Below are 19,554 nucleotides of genomic sequence, written 5' to 3' on the forward strand. Positions count from 1 at the left end.
AATCAATTCTTGCTTATTTCACTGCAGCATTAAAAAAAAAAAAAACTAGATGTATTTAAGAAATATACAAACAGAAAAACTACCCTGTTCCACGCAGATAAGCATGCTGTCTCACATTGGCACTCAAAGATCTTTTTGAGAAACTATAATAGGAAAAAATTTCTACTCACTAAAAGCCATCATGGAAGTAGGAATGGCATTTAGCCTGGCAGGGTCAAGTGCACTGGATTGTAATTTGTGTTTTACTTTCTAATTAACTTAAAGGTTAGCTCCCAGGGGTATCTATTCTTCATCCTAAATAAGTTAATCTACAAATGTCTCCTTTTGATTTATATTTCCTTCATGGAAATGATTTGTATTTTCCTTATGATAAAGGTTTCCATTGAAAATTTGAAAAAGAAATGATATATAAATAAAATAGCAAAATAAGTTCTAAAATTCTTAGGAGTGATGCAGAGTGATAACTGAAATTTAGAGTTTAAATATTAACTACTTTAGTATAGGAAAGACTTCAAACACAAACCAGAAACTGATGCATAATTTGGATATTATTAAACTGATGATAAGAATGGAAACTGAAAGCTGTAATGTGTATGTAATTTTTCATGCCACATTAAAACTTCCAAAAATAGAAACGAAGAAAAAATTGGATTTTATATAAAAGCCTAACTACAATTATATGCATATCTATAAAACAATTATTAAAATACATTGGCAGATATAAAATAAAAAATCAAAATAGGAAAATGTTAATATATTTGCCATACTTTATCTCTTACAGGTTTCCCACACTTTTTCCTATATAAAGACCTTCAAAATATATATTAGTGCTACTGCACATAAGGTAATGTTTGTACAAATATCATGGACAATGTAGAAACACATTAAAAATTCAAGGTAAATTCAAATTATACAGTAAATGGTAACACTAATATATCATAATAGTACTAAGTGGAAGTATTTGGAGGTTGGATGGGGTGCACCACTTGTGTTAGCTAGCCAGTAAATATGAGCCCCACGCTGTCAACTCTATTGTTATTTTTGCTTAAGGCATGTAATTGTTGGGCTGAACTCGTTGAAAAGATGATGCTGTAGTAAGTGGTAAAGATTGAGGACCAGAGGGACAGTAGTAGAGGGCGATGGGCAGAAAAATAGAGCTCTTAAGAAAGTTTGAAATGAGCCTCTAATTGAGCCAACTAGTGGTACAACAACTACAAAAGGAAGTAGGTGAGGAGACCTTAGCGGATTAGTCTTCTGCCCAAGACAGTAGTTTCAATCTGAGAACAAGAGTTTGACCCTAGCGCAAGAGAGATTGGAATAAGTCATCTGGGACAGAAAGCAGGACCCAGGCCCTGAGGACAGGTGCTTGCAGATATCAAGACAACCAAATAATCACTATCTTTTCCCAAAAGTGGAGGAGGAATTTGGTGTGTATGTGGAGGGGACATTTTTTCCTGAGAGTTTGGCAGAGAAAACAAAAATAATTCCAAAGCAAAGACAGGAAGAGGAGCAAAGCAGCTAGAGAGGTGAGGCTGGAGACAGTCAGGGACGAAGAGGCCAGAGAAACCTCCTGTGTTGAGGTGACCAAAGGGCATCGCCATGGATATATGGTGAATGGGAAAGTGTTTGTTTTACATATTTCATGGCAGGAGACTTATGTGAAATTAAAGATACAGAATGATGAAATTTAAATGAAAAATATATCCCCATACATATATGTGCCTACAAACAGACTAAAATGAAAAGTGTCAAAATATTAACAATGGAAATAATGGGGTATCTGCTATCTTCTTGATATTTTTGCATCTTCCACAATCATAAAGAAGTTTTTTTATATATAAAATAATCACAGATTATTAGAGCAGACAAGTATTTAGAGATTATCTTGTCCAAAGACCTCATTTTTCAGAAGAGCAAAATGAGTCTCAAATGTATCATAGCTGGTCACTGCAGAATTGAAACCAGAATCTATGTATGTGGGTTCCCTCTGAGTGATTTCCCTTGTACCATCTTGCCTTCCAGAACACTTTTGACTTATGTGAGTTTTTAAACCTACATCTAACACTTTACGTTTAATTACATTACATTTCATATTGCTTTTTACCATAGCAATAGTAACCTACCGTGTTTTTATTCAATCCCGCTTCTGCCCGCCCTGCATGTGTTATTTCACACAAATGTATGACATCCTAGACCTCGTAAGTATGCCTTCCACAAATTCTTCCAAAGTGACTGAAAAAGTTTTGTCTAGGACATGACCAAATTCAGAATCCTATGACAACATCATGTGGGTGATCCTGAGGGGACATTTCAGAACAGAAATCCTGCAGGTCCAGATATGACTCACTATTGCCACCTGGTGGCAGTGACTGCAGATTCCAAGGGCATGTTGCACATTTCCTGGCTCTTTTGCTAAAAAGGCATCCACGAATCAGCATGGACTAAACCAGTGGTCTCCACCGCACTGTACAAATAATTCATTCGGGTGAATGTGGCATGAAAACATTAGGGTTTCTATTTATAGTTAAACAATTATGCAAGGCTAATTGCACAAAATATTAGTTCCTGCTGACCATTTTCTGTTTGCCGAAGACAGCCAGTTTAAAATCTTCCAGCTCTTTTTGGATATTTATTTGCACTTACTTTAATAATATTCATATGATACCATATCTCGATCTCTTGGGCGTAGGCATTACAATTAAATTTCCTCTATGTTAGAGTATGAGAATTTTTCTTTCTTTCACAGACTCGTCTGCTGAACACACTCATACATTCGTGTCTCCATCACTCTTCCATTAGGGCTATATCATAATTTTGCTTAGAGCAGAGTCCAATGTTCAGAATGTTGTCTAGAGATCTACTAACAGTTGAGCAATATGATTTATATTAGTTTTCCTGTTTTGTTCTCTTTCCTCCCCCCTCATTACTTGCTTAGTTTTCCAAATACTTAACAGTAAATCAGCCCCAAATATTCCATGGTTATTTAAATCTTCTCTCCGAAAAATCAAATGATAGATACCTAATCTACATCAAATATTCTACCAATTTCATTGTCTTGGAGACATCTCTTCCAGAGCCTTCCTACCTGTCCTAAAGATAGTCATTTTTTTCTCTAGATGGGCAAAGAGCTGTTTGGACGTTAGTGTACCCTCTCAATTCATCAATAGTTTGACTGGGTATGGATTTCTAGGTTGGAAATAAATGTTACTCAGAATTTTGAAGTCATTTTTTTTCCTACTGTCTCTGAGTTTCCAGTGTTGCTGTAGAGAATTCTTCAGCCATTCATATTCTTTATCCTTTTTAATGAATCAGATTTTCCCTCTTTCTGGAAACTTTTAGGGTATCCATAGTATTCTGAAATTTCACAGACCTTCCCTATGCAGGTCTCTTTCAAGTCTTGTGCTGGCACCCAGTGGGACTTACACTCATAAAAATTATGCTCTTCCGTTATGGAAATTTTCTTGACGTTTTGATGTAGTCTTTTCCAGTTTTCACTATTCTTTTTCTGAAACTCCTATTATTTCCTTATCTTGTTTCTTCCTATTTTTTCTACTAAACTTTCCATTTATGGTATATTTCTATATCTTTATACTATGTTTTATATTTGTATATTTATTTTTATATTTTATTCATACATTTTATTTTTTCTCTTCTTGTTCCTCTTTCATAGAATGCCGTTCATATTTCACAAATGCAATTTCTTTGTTTACATATTTGAATATACTAATGATAGTTTCTTTCTCCTGTGTTTTCATCTTCTTGCACAGTCTCTGTTTCCTGCAAGGTTCTGTTTTCTTTGTATTTGTTTGGGACCCTCTCTTCATGCCTGTGGCTTTCTTCAGATATCCAGGAATTTTGGGTTGTTTGCTCATAGAAAAGGCAGTGAAATGCTGGTTGGAAACTCTGTGTGTGTGCTTTGGGATTTGTTGTTGACGGTAGACTTCACTGCAGTATGATCTGACTGGGCTTTTATTGGGAGAAAACCCAATGCTATATATTTTCATCTTTTCTCTCATGCTGATTGCATTCCCCACAGAAGCAGCTCCTGCTCTCCTGCCTGCTGACATCTGGAGGGTAGAGGCCTGGCTCCAGGGATCAGGAGGGGAGAAAGCAGGGATCTCACTGTTCAGGGTATAAACAGCTACTCACTGCCACTGTTTTCACTGTGAACCCTCCCCTGCCTCTGAATGGTGTCTGGTGCTCCTTCCCCTCAGCTTTACTGTGGCTGAAGAGAACACTTCTGTTGGGTGGAGGGGGAGCAGTTGCATCCATGTGGAGTTGGAGAAGAAATTTGGGACTTTAACTCTTTCTTAAGCAATTTTTTATTTACTCCCATTTTTAAACATTTTAAAAACTTTGAGAGCTGCTGCTGTGTAAATTGTATTGTTTATTGTCTTTCCTCACTGCTGACTTAGGATTCTACTTTCATTGCATGACTGAGTCACTTCCTACCCATTCTTTTATGTTCCATCTTCCAAAATGATTTTGCTGTTATCTCCTCTTTTGACATCTATATAATTGTGACTTTATGACTTAAAAAGTCCCTTTGTTTTTGTTTTAATGGAGATTCAGGATAGAGTGGAAGTAAGTGGACCTCTTCAATCTGCCATCTTATTGGAAGATGCAATATTTCTCTTTCTAAATTAAAAAAATTAATTAATTAATCTTAATAATTAGTGCATGGATTGACGTTGGTGCTTTCTTGCCACATACACTGATGGATGATGTAGGTGAAAGGGGAGGGAAAGTAAAATCTCCATAGTGTGCAGAGGGCTTGACAGTGGGGCCCTCTCGCCACTGTTTTTCCTCAGCATATTGAGTTTACATGTGATTGGTTAAGTAGATAACAGGTAATGCTTTCTAGTTTTAATTAAGCCAGCCCTCCCATAACGTGCACATGGCTTTAAATAATTTCTGTAGAAGATGATTTGTATAAAAAGACCCCAGGATGAAGATAATACATAAGTAAACAGCAAGAAAGTGTAAGAAGGATCCTTATCTTACTCCTGATGTGAGGTCTTCATGAAGATCTGATGAAGATCTAATCAGTCAGAACCTGAACAACTCAGAGGAGCTGGTAATGAAATTGAAGTCATCAACAACACTCCTTGAAATGGGATTTATATCTGCTGTTGTTAATAAAGAGCTATGTTGAATATTGTGAACTGGGATATTAATTTACAGAGTAATAGTATGATGAATAGAAAGATATTTAAAATTTAGCACTCAAAACATGACAACTCCATAAAATATTCTATTTTTTCAGCAATGTGGAAAATCAGGATTAAATCCAGGATTCTTTTTACAAAATGTTATTATCATAAATGTTAAATATTTAGAAGCTTCCTTTGTAATTTCTTAGTGAAGACCAGAAAAATAAAAATGTACATGACATTGGGAAAAATTTTGTTGTTTTTATAGTGGTAAAAATGACTGCTATAAATAATATAGCAGATTTCTCTAGCCAGCCACATGACAAATCAGATTCCCTAATAAACAAAATGCTATTTAAAATATTAAAAATCACCTTTTAAATGTATCACTCAACTATGTAAAAGTAAGGAATCTGGCTTGATGACAAATAAAGTAAACATGGGAATCTTAAGTTAGTGACTAGGCAGCTGTTTGGCTGGAGGCTTATTATTATTTATTTATTTTTTAAGATTTATTTACTTATTATTATTATTCTGTTGCAAGGAGAGCTCGGGATGGAAGATAATGCCTAAGGCCCACCTGTGTGGGGAAATGTATAGGAAAACACTCCTACAACTTGTATCCTTTGCAGAAGTAGACATCAAGGAAATGTCATGCTGACTTAAGAGAAAACATAATGTCCCCTGAAAACTCCTAACCACAAGAAATTTTTTTTGCCTAAATTGGTATTACCTGTGTGTCTAAAGAAAACCCGTAATATAACTGAAAGCCCTTCCAGGCAGCTAAAATCCAGGACTTAAGGAATTCTCATACAAGTCTTAAGGAAAATTAATATTTCACTATTTAAAAGCACAGAACACACAAGAAAATAAGGCAACAAAAGTGAGAACCAGCAGAAAACAAAAATAGGCCAAACAGAGAGATCCACAAGAACCTCACACACTGGAGTTTTAAACACAGAATACAAGTAAATTTATTATGATTATCAAAATTAGAGAAGAGGTTGAAAATATAAGTAAGGAGAAAGAAACTATAAAAATTAACAAATCTTAAAAAGGGAGAAATAAAATTTATAGGAATCAAAATTTAAATAACTGAGTTGAAAAACTCAGTGGGTGGGTTAAACAACAAAACAGACATAGCTGAAGGGAGAATTAATGAACTGGAAGATAGATCTGAAGTTATTATTCGTAATGTAGTTCAGCAGGAGGCAGAGAAGGAAAATGAAAAGAGATGTTAAGAAGCGTAGAAGGTATGGAAAGTTTAAAATGTTTAACTGGAGACCCAGAGGAAATAATGGCTGAGAATTCTCAAGAATTGTTGGAAAAAAACAATAACAGATTCAAGACACACACACGCACACACAGGAATCTTTAAAGTAACCAGAAGATTGCCTCACAAAGTAATGATAATTTGACTGTTAGCTTATTTCTCAACATCAAAAAAAGTCAAAAGACAATAGAAATAGATCTCAATGAGCAAAGAAAAAATAATGGTCAATATAGAACTCTATAACCACAAAAATACATTTTGGGAATTATAAAGACTTTCATATCAAACAAAATTGAGAGTTTACCACCAAAAGGAATTCTCTGAAGCACACTCAAGATATATTCAGACAGAAGGAGCATGACCCCAGGTGGAAGGTCTGACAGACAGGAAATAATGATGAGCAAAGATTTTAATAAATATGTTCGTCATCCTACAAAACATTGATTTAGAAAATTATACAATTTATAGGGAAATAATAGACTAGAACTAAGAAATTGCAAAAGAGTAGCATGTAAATAGGAAGAGATGGTCTAGTTGAAATGTCCTAAGGTCTTTGTCCTGTTCAAGAGGGAGGAAATAAATAGATTATCTTCTAGATTTTTATAAATCAAGCATACATGGTGTTATAGTCTGAATTGTGTCCCCCTCCCCCAAATTCATATATTGAAGCTCTAATACCCAAGGTGACTATATTTGGAGATAGGGACTTCAAGGAGGCAATTAAGATTAAATGAGGTCACAAGGAGGGGAGGCCCTAATCTGATAGGACCTGTGTCCTTATAAGAAGAGGAAGAGAGACTGGAGATCTCTTTTTTCTGTGGTCATGCACAGAGGAAAGGCCACATGAAGACACAGTGAGAAGGTAAGTTGACTACAAGCCAGGAAAAAAGGCCTCACTAGAAATCTACCCTGATGGCAATTTGATCTTGGACTTCCAGCCTCCAGAACTGAGAGAAAATACATTTCTGTTGTTTAAACCACACATCTGTGGTCTTTTGTTATGGAGCTCTAGCTGACTAGTACTCATGGTAATTTGGTCAAGACAGTTTAAATTATAGACACAGCATAAAACATCAATACAAGTTTGAATGTCTGTGTTTGTGTGTATATGTGTAGGATAAGATAAAAAAGAAAGAAAAAATAAAGTAACTGCATAAGAATGCAGAAAACAGTGTTGGAAGGCATATTTTGGAAAAATAGAAGTCTGGCATCAAAAATTATTCTAAACTTATTAAATCACAAAAAGTTCAAGCACATCAAACTTGTCAGGCAAAAATTTTCAACCTGGATAAGAATACAAAAGCCAGCAATACGCTTTTTACAAGAGCCACATGTAAAATATAAGGACATAGAAGTATTGAAAGGGAAAGGATAGAAGAAATGCCAGGTAAATGCTAGCCTAAAGGAATCTTGTGTTGCTGCAGTGTCATCAGACAAATAAATACTAAGACCAAAAACCATCTCTCTAGATGAAAGGGGCACTGCAAAGTGGTAAAAGCATGAAATAACCAGGAATATATAAACATTCTAAACTGGTAGGGAAATAATAACATAATCTAAATAATCTAAAAATACATAGAAATCAAAAGTGACAGAACTATCAGGAGAAATAGACATATCCATATGATAAAAGGAGATTTTAACAAAAGTTTCCTTAATTGCTAGGTTAAGCAGACAAAAACTTGGTTAGATCACAGAAGATTTGAAAAGCACAAGCAGCAAACTTGATTTAACAGACTTTTGGAAAATATTGCACCCAATAAGCTGAGAATATACAGTCCTTTTTAAGCACAATGAAATGTTTATATGTGCTAGCCCATAAATCAGCCTCAAGCATCGTTGAAAAACTGGCGTCATACAGGCCAGATTCTGACCATGGTAAAATTAAGTTAGAAATAAAAAACAAAATAAAAAATAGCTACAAAAACCTGATTTATTTCAAATTTTAAAACATACTTCTAAGCAGCTCATGGATGAAAGAATCTAACATAATGGAAATGAGGAAACACAGAGAGCTGAAAAATATGGGATACAGCTATAGTAATGGAAGAAAATTCATCTCCTTATATCCTTGCTTTGGAAGAGAAGAAAAGCTCAAAATTAGTGAGATATATATCTAATTTAGAAAGTTAGCAAAAGAGCAGCAGAATAAATGCAAAGATAAAGTGGAACAAAGCAATAAAGAGAGGAAATTAATAAAGCAGAGTACACATGAAATAAAGAGAATCAAAGAGCCGAAAGTTGTTTTTTAACATGACTTACAAAATAAACATATTTTTGGAAAGATTATTCAAAGAAAGTTTAAAAGCACAAGTGAGGAATGAAAAGAGATGTAACTGTAGATACTAGAGATATTATTATAAGTACTGTAGAAATTCAATAGGTAATAAGTGGATATTATAAACAACCACATGCTAGTAAATTTTAGATAGAATGCATCAATTCCTAGAAAAATGTAACTAACTCGAGGAAAAATAAAAAATTTGAATAATCTTGGGGCCGGCCCAGTGGCCCAGCAGCTAATTTTTCATGTTTTACTTCTGGGCGGCCTGGGTTTTTCCCGTTGGGATCCCAGTTGCGGACACGGCACCGCTTGGCAAAAGCCATGCTTGGGTAGGCATCCCACACATAAAGTAGAGGAAGATGGGCATGGATGTTAGCTCAGGACCAGTCTTCCTCAGCAAAAAGAGGAGGATTGGCAGTAGTTAGCTCAGGGCTAATCTTCCTCAGGAAAAAAAATTTTTTTGAATAATCTTAAAGCCAGGAAAATAATGGAATAATTTCTAAGTATATATGCCTTTGGCTTTCTCCTTTCCTTTTCCTGCTAGCTGGAGTTAAGAATGTATAGACAGAGATGAAGCAGCCATCTTGAACCATAGGCGGCAGTCAAGTGTGGAGGATGGCAGAACAAAGATAGAAAGAGTCAGGGTTGTCATGGTTGTGGAGCCACCATACCAGCCTATTTCTATTTTGCTGAAATTGTTGCTATTTCGGGTCTTTGTTGTTATGAACAAACCCATACCTTACTGAATATAAGCAGTCACACTGAAAAGAAAATAAGAAGATGGTTAAGGCAAAATTTTGGGCTGTAGCTAATTGGATAAGGGGGTGGAGGTGATTGCAAGAGGAAAGGAGGTGGAATCAGAAGAGTTCACAGAGAGTTCTAAAAATTATGCTCTATTTCTTAAGCTGGGATGTGGTATGTACCATATTATTCATTTTATTACTCTTTAAGCTTTTCAGTTACATTTTATGCATATATATGCATAAAATATTTCATAACCAAAATATATTAAAAATAATTTGAAACAGGAGAAATGTATCCCTTTTTTAGGAAATACGATTGGAAGCTGCATAGAAGAACACTGCTGAGGAATTGAAGACACAAAATACAAGAATAAATTATATAGCGTGGGAGGCTTACTGTACAGTTAGAGGAAAGTACAGATGCTTCTAACATGGCTGAACTTATGTTATCTGCTAGATAACATTTCAATAATATAACATGAAAAATTACATTTCGGTGATTCAAAAATGAAAGATATGTGGGAGAAAAGATATCAACAGTCAATCATTTTCTTAACCACAAAATATTTTGTGGAAACACAGCTAAGTATAGCCATGAATGGAGCGAGGGCTTTGACTGCAATAAAGATTGAAATCTAGGGGCTGGCCTTGTGGCCTAGTGGTTAAATTCAGCACGCTCTGCTTCAGTGGCCCAGGTTTGGTTCCTGGGTGTGGACCTACACCACTTGCCAGTGGCCGTGCTGTGCTGGCAACCCATATACAAAATAGAGGAAAATTGGCACAGATGTTAGCTCAGCACGAATCTTTTTCAGGAAAAAAAAAAAAGATTGAAATGTGGAGTGAGGTCATGTTCACAGGTTGATGCTGTGATTCCTTTTTTTAAAAAAAATGTTAAATAAATTCTTTATTCAGAAGTGAGTTTACCTCACCAACTGTTGTTATCGACTTCTTTCTTCTATCAGAAAATATTCCTGGCAGAATTTCAGACGGATTAGGTTTCTACCTGCTTGTCTATTGCCAGGCATTTACCTTCACTCTGATCTAGACTATTTGTGGGGAATATTGGGTGCTCATTACATAGCAGAAATTTCACCTTTCGTTCTGCTATGATACCATTGGTAATGAGGCTTGCAAATCCTCAGTTGAATGGAATGAGTTCTCATAAATAGGACAGTGAGCAGAATAGTTATGATTTCTTTTAAAAGTTCAACTTCATCTTGTGTTCCCAGAGGCCCAGGAAACAGTCAAGTGAAAAAGGACCAAGTAAAGGGTACAAATTTTCAGCTATAAAGTAAATAAGGTCTGAGGATCCAATGCAAACATGGTAATGACAGCTGACAACACTGCACCGCGTAACTGACATTTGCCGAGACTAGGACTCACATTTATGGAGGTATAATTGACAAAACTGTAAGACATTTAAAGCGTACATTGTAGTGATCCAACAAATTATGCATTACAAAAAGATTACCCCCACCCAGCCAGTTAACACATCCATCACCTCACACATCTACTTCTTTCTTCTTGGGGAGACATTCAAGTCCCACTTCCATAACTGATCTCAACCATCCAACAGTATTATCAACTGTAGTCGCCAAGTTTTACATCCGATCCTCAGGATTTACTCATGTCATAGCCACAAGCTTGTACTCTTTTACCAACCTCTCCCTATTTACCCCGCCCCTCAGCCTCTGGCAACCACTTTTCTATTCTTTGTTTCTATGAGTTTTCCATTTTCCTTTTCTTAGATTTCATATATAAATGATACCATGCAATATTTGTCTTTCTCTATCTGGCTTAAGTCACTTAGCATAATGCCCACAATGCTCATTCATATTATCTCAAATGGCAAGATTTCCTTCTTTCTCGTAGCTGAATACTATTCCATTGTATACATGTATGACACATCTTCTTTATCCGTTCATCCACTGACGAACGCTTAAGTTGTTTCCATATCTTGGCTATTGTGAATGATGCTGCAATGAACATGATGTGCAGATACCTCTTTGAGATCCTATTTTCATTTCCTTCAGATATATACTCTGAAGTGGAATTGCTGGATCCTATGGTACTTCTATTTTTAATTTTTTGAGGAATCTCCATATTGTTTTCCATAGTGGCTCTACCGTTTACATTCCCACCAACAGTGTACGAGGGTTCCCTTTTCTCCACATCCTCACCAACACTTGTTATCTCTGGTCTTTTTGGTGCTGCTGTGAGTCCTAAAGGGTGTGTGGTAACCTCTCTTTCTCTGATCACCCTTCTATAAACGACAGGGTTTAGCTGGACGAGTGAAAGGAGACACCTAGTTGTGTCAGGTGAGGACTGAGCAGCACTAACAATTGGCTTTCCCACCCAATTTCTAGGAGAAGAGAAGAGTAATCAAGGAGAATGAGCTTTTGTTTGTAGCATCTATCTGATCTAATCTAAAATATCTTTTTTTGTATTCGATCTAGGGATGAGATAGTCTAGAAATGGTATCTCCTTACTTGGCATAATTAATGCCCCTAGTCCCTGACATTATGAACCCTGCTTATTACTGTTTTATGGTTCTTTGAATTCTTGGAGAACATTAAACAGTGTTGTCTTATAGAATTTGATTTTGAATTATAAGGATTTTTGCCCCCAAACTAAACAACACCTAATTGAAAGCAAGATTCAATTTGTTCAAGGAAGTTTTCATTTGAACTTTTCCCTTTGGTGAACTACAAATTATGTAAAATAAGTGGAAAACAATTATCTCAGATCTTTCATTAAAAGCTTACTGATTTTCCAATTCCTTTCATTTAAGATGCCTAGAGGATTAGAAATTGAGCTAGGATAAAAATCTGGGGTATCTCTTTGAATAATACTAGTGCTTGTAAGGAAGGGAAAAATCTAGCAACTTGATTCTTCTTTTGGTATCTAAGAATTGATCTTTGGATACCTGGAACTCATCTCTCATGGAAATAATATGAGAGGTGATTTGTCTCTCAATTGCCCCACTAGAATTGACAAACATATCCCCCCCTCCGACCCCCGTCAGTGTCCATTTTGGGTCTTCCTTTCTTCTTATTCCTTTTCTTCTCTAAAAGTATTTCAGCTACTTTTGGAGTTTTGCAGGGTTTATGGGCTAAGAACCTACCCATCATTTTTATTCTAGGCACAAGCAGGGAGCTCTGCTAATGTCTGGGCTGTGGACTATGGTGAGAAGGGAACTCGGTGAGTCACGGAAAACATCTCTTTTTTAGGTATGCAACATAGGAATATGACTCTTAGATATGAGTACTCCTTGATTAGTTCCTGGAATCTGAATGACTACTAAATATCCATCATCTTCAAAACCAACATACAATCATCACCATTATCATCAGCAGCAGGAGCAATGGCAAAATTATCTTGATTATTATCTATATCAGAACTTCATAGTTCTACTAATAAGAATTTTAGGGCTGATAAATTTTAGTTCCAAACTCTTATTTTACACCAAAAATGAAATGAGAAAACAATCCCGAGAAAGAAGAACACAGCTAGAGGTATCACTTTCCCTGATTTCAAACTATATTATAAAGTTATGATGGCAGTATGATACTGGCATAAAAGCAGACACATAGACCGATGAAACAGAATCAAGAGCCTAGAAATAAACTCTCATATATATGGTCAACTAATATTTGACAAGAAGCCAAGAATACTCAATGGAGAAAAATAATCTCTTCAATAAATGGTGTTGGGAAAGCTGGATAACCACATGCAGAAGAGTAAAGCTGGACCCCTATCTTACATCACTCACAAAAATTAACTTGAAGTAGATTACAGGCAAAGATAAGAACTGAAACCATAAAACTCTTAGAAAAAAACATACAGAAAAAGCTCCTTGACATTGATCTTGGCAATAATTATTTTAGATATGAGGCCAAAAACACAAAACAAAAAATTAAATAAGTGATATTACATCAAACTGAAAAGTGTCTGCACAGCAAAAGAAACAATCAGAAAAATGACAAGGCAGCCTATGGAATGGGAGAAAATATTTGCAAGTCATTTATTTGATAAGGGGTTAATATCCAAAATATATAAAGAACTCATACAACTCAACAGCAAAAATAATCCAATTTAAAAATGGGCAGAGGAATTGAAGAAATATTTTTCCAAAGGAGACCTACAAATGGTCAACAGTTACATGAAAGGGTGTTCAACATCACTAATCATGAGGGAAATGCAAATCAAACCACAATGAGTTATCACCTCAGACCTGTTAGAATGATTATCATTATAAATGCATTATGCTAAGTGACGCAAGCCAGACGGAGAAAGACAAATACTGAATAGTATCATTTATATGTGAAATCTAAAGGAGGCAAACTCACAGACACAGAGTAGAGTGGTGGCTACTAGGGACTGTGGGCAGGAGAAATGAGAAGTTATTGATCAGAGGCTAGAAACATCCCATTATAGAATAAGTTCTGGGATCTAATGTACAGCATGGTGATTATAATTAATACTACTTCTATATACTTAAAAGTTGCTAAGAGAGTGGATTTTAAATGTTCTCACCACAAAATGAAATGGTAATTATGTAACATGATGGAGGTGTTGGCTAATGACATGGTAGTAATCATTTTGCAATATATCTGTGTTGAATCAATATGCTGTGTGTCAATTATATCTCAATAAAGCTGAAAAAATGAAATTAATCTGATCCATATCTTTATCTTGCAAACTTTTCAGTTTGCTTCTTTTCTTGTTATAGTTTATGTACAGAATGAGTTATCTTAATCTAATTATCATTATTTGAGAAAAACATTACTGAATTTATTCATTCACTCAGCAAACATTGACAAAAATGCTTACTCTATGGCAGTCACTATTCTAGATATTTGAGATACAGATAAACAAATGGACAAAAAATTCCAGCCTCTGTGAATTTTAGATTTTAGTGGAGAAAACAGAGAATAAACAAAACAAATAAAAATGAATTAAATTATATAGTTTGTGAGAAGGTAACACATGCTTTGGGAAAAAAAAAGAGCACGTTCAAGGGAGATTAAGAAGAGGGATATATTAGTTGCAGTGGAAAAAGGTGGTCAGGGAGAAAGCAATATTTAGTAAATGTTAAATGTATATTTCTTAATCAATATTACTGTGATTGCTAAATTTAGAATTTACTTGGTGGTAATTTGTAATTTTCTTCTACTCATTGGGAACTTTTTGCTTACTATATGCTAAACTTTATCAGTATGTACGTTATTGCTTTTAGAGAGAAATACATAATTCTAAAAAATGAAGTAAACATTGATCATTTTGGACTGATTTAATTGTATTAGCAAAGAGATTTTAATTAAATTTAGGAAAAATTCTTAATTTTTTACTAAACAAATGGTGATTCAAATGTATAAAATTTTAGTAATTTCACTAGAAATCAAATTTATTTGTTTAGTAGGAACATGGCAAAATGGTACAAATTACAAAAAAAATCTAAGCCCTTTCTTTTTCCTCTTCTTTGAAATTTATTCTAAACTATTGGCCCTCGAAGGCAGTACTATTTGGATCTTTTTTGACTAGTAGTTCAAATTCAAAGTCAAACCATGCAGGATTTATTTTAAGAAGAAAGCAGAAGACCAAAAATTTATATTTAGGAATATAAATAGTCCTTCCATTTTATTGCTAGATTAAGTAGGTATAGATTCTTCCACACAATTAATGTTAAATTATCTAGTTTAAACCTGTCAAAGAACAGGTACAATTTATTATAACACAAACTATACAATATGTTTATTACTGAGGAGAGATTTATAAATGTTAAAAATCAAAACAGACCTTGAATCTACAATGTGTAAAATACTGTCATGCTGTCTCTTCTTATAAAGAACACCTTTGTAGGGCAAAAAGTTATCCATTAATTTTTCTTTTACATAAAGCTGAATTTTTATGCTTTGAGTCCTAGGAAGACCATAGATTCATTGTTCAAAGGACTTTCTCTCTTCTCCCAAACTCAGATCTCCATCTTCATTTCCTAAAATGTCCCCAAATTATCTTACTTTTCCCCAGTGAAAACTTACTCTTGTCTCTGTGTTCCCCATCTCAATCAGTGGCATCACAATCTACATTTACCTAGGTCACTGTAGCAGAGGCATCTTCTACACTCTTCTCTCTCATCCCTAAAGTCTGATTAATCAAAAAGTCCAGGTAGGTCCATACCCTCCACCCCTTGCTTTGTCGCTACAGTAAGCTCCTCAATGAGCTGAATTGACCATGCTGCCCTCTGACTTAGAAATTCTATTTCCCCTAAGAAAAGCTCTAAACTCCTCTGCATGTCATGGACAGCTATTTTTAACCTGGCGCAACCTATCCAAACGTTTCACTTTTCACGACTCAGCCTTAGGACCTGCACTGGAGATGTTTCCTGTCAAAACCACTGATCTCTATATATTTGGGTCTTTGAATTCACGGCATTCTCTGATTGGAATATCTCTTCCTTTTTCACTCACTCATTAATTAATATGGTAAATATCTATTGAATATCTACCCTGTGCCAGAGCAATGGAATGTGCTGGGGGATTACATGGTGGACAAAGGACAAAGGAGACATGGTCCCTGCTTGCACGGAGTCTGCACTCTTCTGATTGCACATGCCATCTTCCTTTCAGACTCAACTCTCCTTTACCTCATACTCCTCCCCGGCAAAATGCCCAGATTGAGCTAGTTGCTCCGCTTCTGAAGGACTGGGCTTCCGTGTGTGCCTTTATTGTGGTTTCGTCACACATTTTTAAAGTTCATTTCCTCACTAGACTCTGAGCTGCTTACAGTAAGGAGCGGGTCTTTTCATCAATAGACTTTCCCATAATACCTAGGACAGTGTTGGATGTTAAATTAATTTGAAGGACCTTGACCCCAAATTTAGGCACATGCCAGAAAACTGGGTTTCTAAAGATGATTGCAAGAAAGTTACTGAGTACAAGTATATTCTGTTTAGGCTTGTCAATTTTCATAACAGTTTTTAAAGGCTGTTTCTAATGTATTCTTCTGTAATATACCTGGCATACCATTAATTTTCTAGGTTTTAAAAGAATTACTTCTATCTCTAAAGATGATAATGTTATAAATAAATATTTGATTGTCATCTTTAAAACTCTTAATATATACCATAGCTAATGGCTCAAAACTTATCTTTGTATTCATTTTCTCTTTACACAGAAATCACTCTTTCCTTGAAGACTTCTGTAAATAACAAGAGGGTTTTCTTTTCCCTACTGAGTTGTATACTAATGCCGCGTAGCCTGAGGAAGGAACATATGCCCCACTCTCCTATTCCTAATGCCATGGTTACTGTAAAACTATTTCTATGCAGGATTATTTTCCAGCGGTCTTGAGATCTATTGCTCCCAACACAATCTAGTATAGTATTTTTATATTGATTTATTCTGTGGAAATGAATTCTATGGGATAGTTTACAAAAGTCTCCTTCCTTCCTTTAATAGCTCGATTGGCTACAACTCCTCCGTTTGTACTTGACAGTAGCAACTCATGAACTGCATTGAATTTTTTAGTGGCAATGGGGACAATAAAGATAACTGTAATTGCGTGAATAGGAGTTGCTTTAAGTTCATAACCTGGAATAAATGAGGAAGCCCTAATGCAAAGGCAGCAGGATTTTAATAAGAAAATGAAACAGTATTCTGAGACTAGAATTACATTTCTTTAAACTACATATGTTAACTGCCATCACTATGAACCTAGTAAAAGAAAATGATGCTAATTTTCCAAGCCTGAAATGTTTCCTATTGGGATGTTGATTTCAGTCTATCCATGAAGGCTTATCAAACCGTTACACCACGCTTTGACTTAGGCAAGCAAAGTAATTTATAGACAAGGAAGCAAGTAACAGATTTTAAAATGTATTCGTGTCTAACTGCAGATCTAATATAATTTCATGTATAATTATTTAGAAAGAATCAAATTTAATGTACCTGTTCCACCTCCATCTTGCTTGAATTTTTTTCTGTATCATTACTGTGTCTGAAAAATAAATTGACCCAGTTTATAATTTTATTAAAATGTAATTTGGAAAATCTTAATCAAAATGTCAATATTCTTTACCCTGGAACTGGTTTTGTTTTCTCTTTGCTCTCATTTGTTTCCTCTCCATTAACACTTTCTGCAAAACATTAAATAAAAGAAAAATAACTTAAATAAAAGGTTATCAGTGTGTATGTATGTGTGTGTGTGTGTTTGTATGTGAGGAAGGAAGCATTACTAGAAACTGAAAATAAATAAATTCACCTGTATTGACATAACATTCATCTTAATAAAGTATTTCATAAACATAAACATCTCCCCCACATTTTTTCACTGTATCAGAGCCAGAAATAACCACAGTAAAATGTGATGCTATTTCTAAATAGAATGTAGGAATTAAAGATTCCCAATATTATGCAGGAAAGTCATTTCAGCATGAAAGAGTAATCTGGGGGTCTACTGATAAAGACATGAGACAAATAGAGAGTTCCACCAGACTGGCTGGAGGATAGAAAGGGCATTTTTTTCCCTTTTGCCAGATAATGTAAATTCAACCATTAATTTAAGGTAAAATATTTGATTAATGTAATTCCCTTGTATAAATGTTGGGAAATATAGAAAGAAAAATGTTAACTCACATCATGCACATATGGACAGTTAATTCAAAATATAACCCAGAATTCTTGGGCCTGGCTGGGTGGCAAAATGGTTAAGTTCACACACTCTGCTTTGAAGGTCCAGGGTTCGCAGGTTTGGACCTAGCACTGCTTGTCAAGCCATGCTGTGGTGGCATCCCACATAAAATAGAGGAAGATTGGGACAGATGCTGGCTCAGCAACAATCTTCCTCAAGCAAAAAGGGGAAGGTTGGCAACAGATGTTAGCTCAAGGCCAATCTTCCTCACACAAAAAAAGAAAAAATATGTATAATGCAGAATTCTTGATTTTATGTCTGTTGCCCACATAACTAAACCCCACTGCAGCCATATCAACATGTGATACCATCAATTTCCAGGCCATTGTTGGTTGATCCATTGAAATAAGTCATCTGAGTGGCCTCGACCTCTGCTTCAGCACTCATGATCTGCTGTGACACAGCCTCTGCGATGGGCATCACCATGGCAGCAGTTGAGGTGTTGCTAAGCCACATAGATAGGAAGGCGGTACTGCTCATGAACCCCAATGTCAGCCTGAAATGAGAAGGCCTTTAGTACGAGCTGTGCTCTCTAGTTTAACTAGCTCTCTAGTAGCTATCTGTAAAGGAGTAAAGGAGTGGGAACTCATTTTTTCAAAACATAGAACGTTAAGTTTCCTCCTAGATTACCAGCTCTGAGGATAGTCATAGCCAGGTAGAAATCAAAGTGACACATGTAAGAGTGGAGTTCTTATGAGATTTGTCTCCCAGAAACCACAAGAATCTCGTCTCTTCAAACAGAAAAATGATTAAACATAACCACACTGCAAGTTGGGAGATGGTATAACAGCTTATAATATTACAGCAATATTTGAATGCCCTTATGATGACATTTACCTTAAAATACTACAAAGACGAGGTGGAAACCACTTTTGAATTTAGGATCCCTTTTTCTTTCTTCAATCTTTTGGTCATATCTCTGTTTATTACTATGTATGCCAAGAATTCACAGGGCAAGGAGAGAGATTAAAATTTATAAATCTGCTTTTTACTTGTTCACTACTCTGGTTCAGTAGATCGTGGGTGGAGGAAATGGTTAAAATTGCTAGCTACCATGAGGTTCCAGAATTTTCTGTAGATTCTATTATTTAGGCTCTCCTGAATCTGACATTCCTGGCTGTTGTCGAGAACTGGATATATTGCATTGTCTTTTCTTATAAATAGAGTAGTTCTTCTCCCTGAAAAATAACATACCTAAGACTATTGGATTTTAAGCTATGTCTATAAACTTTCCTAATTGCTTGGGAGACAACATGATCTATTTTGAGTAGGAGGCCCCACAAAATCATTCAGGAGCATATCTTTCCATATGGAGTCATTTATGAAATTCTCTGACTCCCTTTTAAAATCGATCACAAGAAAAATTCCACACTATACGTTTCAGTTTCAGATGAGATGGGTGTTTTCTAT

The 19,554-nt window shown here is 35.4% G+C and overlaps 1 protein-coding gene across 2 annotated transcripts in view; it reads right to left on the minus strand.

The window, feature by feature from the left end:
* Nucleotides 1-19,554, minus strand: part of SLC13A1 (solute carrier family 13 member 1) — a 76,862-nt gene that overhangs the window by 33,232 nt on the left and 24,076 nt on the right. Inside the window, exons 4-6 of one of the 2 annotated variants that reach the window (XM_046670094.1) lie at nucleotides 18,453-18,640; nucleotides 17,533-17,590; nucleotides 17,409-17,451 (exon numbers count right to left, since the gene is read on the minus strand). In XM_046670094.1, the coding sequence (XP_046526050.1) occupies nucleotides 17,409-17,451; nucleotides 17,533-17,590; nucleotides 18,453-18,640 (289 nt within the window). Of the gene's footprint in view, nucleotides 1-17,402; nucleotides 17,452-17,532; nucleotides 17,591-18,452; nucleotides 18,641-19,554 lie in introns of both variants that reach the window. The other variant, XM_046670092.1, reaches the window with a different exon arrangement.

Source organism: Equus quagga, chromosome 8, assembly GCF_021613505.1.
Source record: "Equus quagga isolate Etosha38 chromosome 8, UCLA_HA_Equagga_1.0, whole genome shotgun sequence".
NCBI lineage: Eukaryota > Metazoa > Chordata > Mammalia > Perissodactyla > Equidae > Equus > Equus quagga.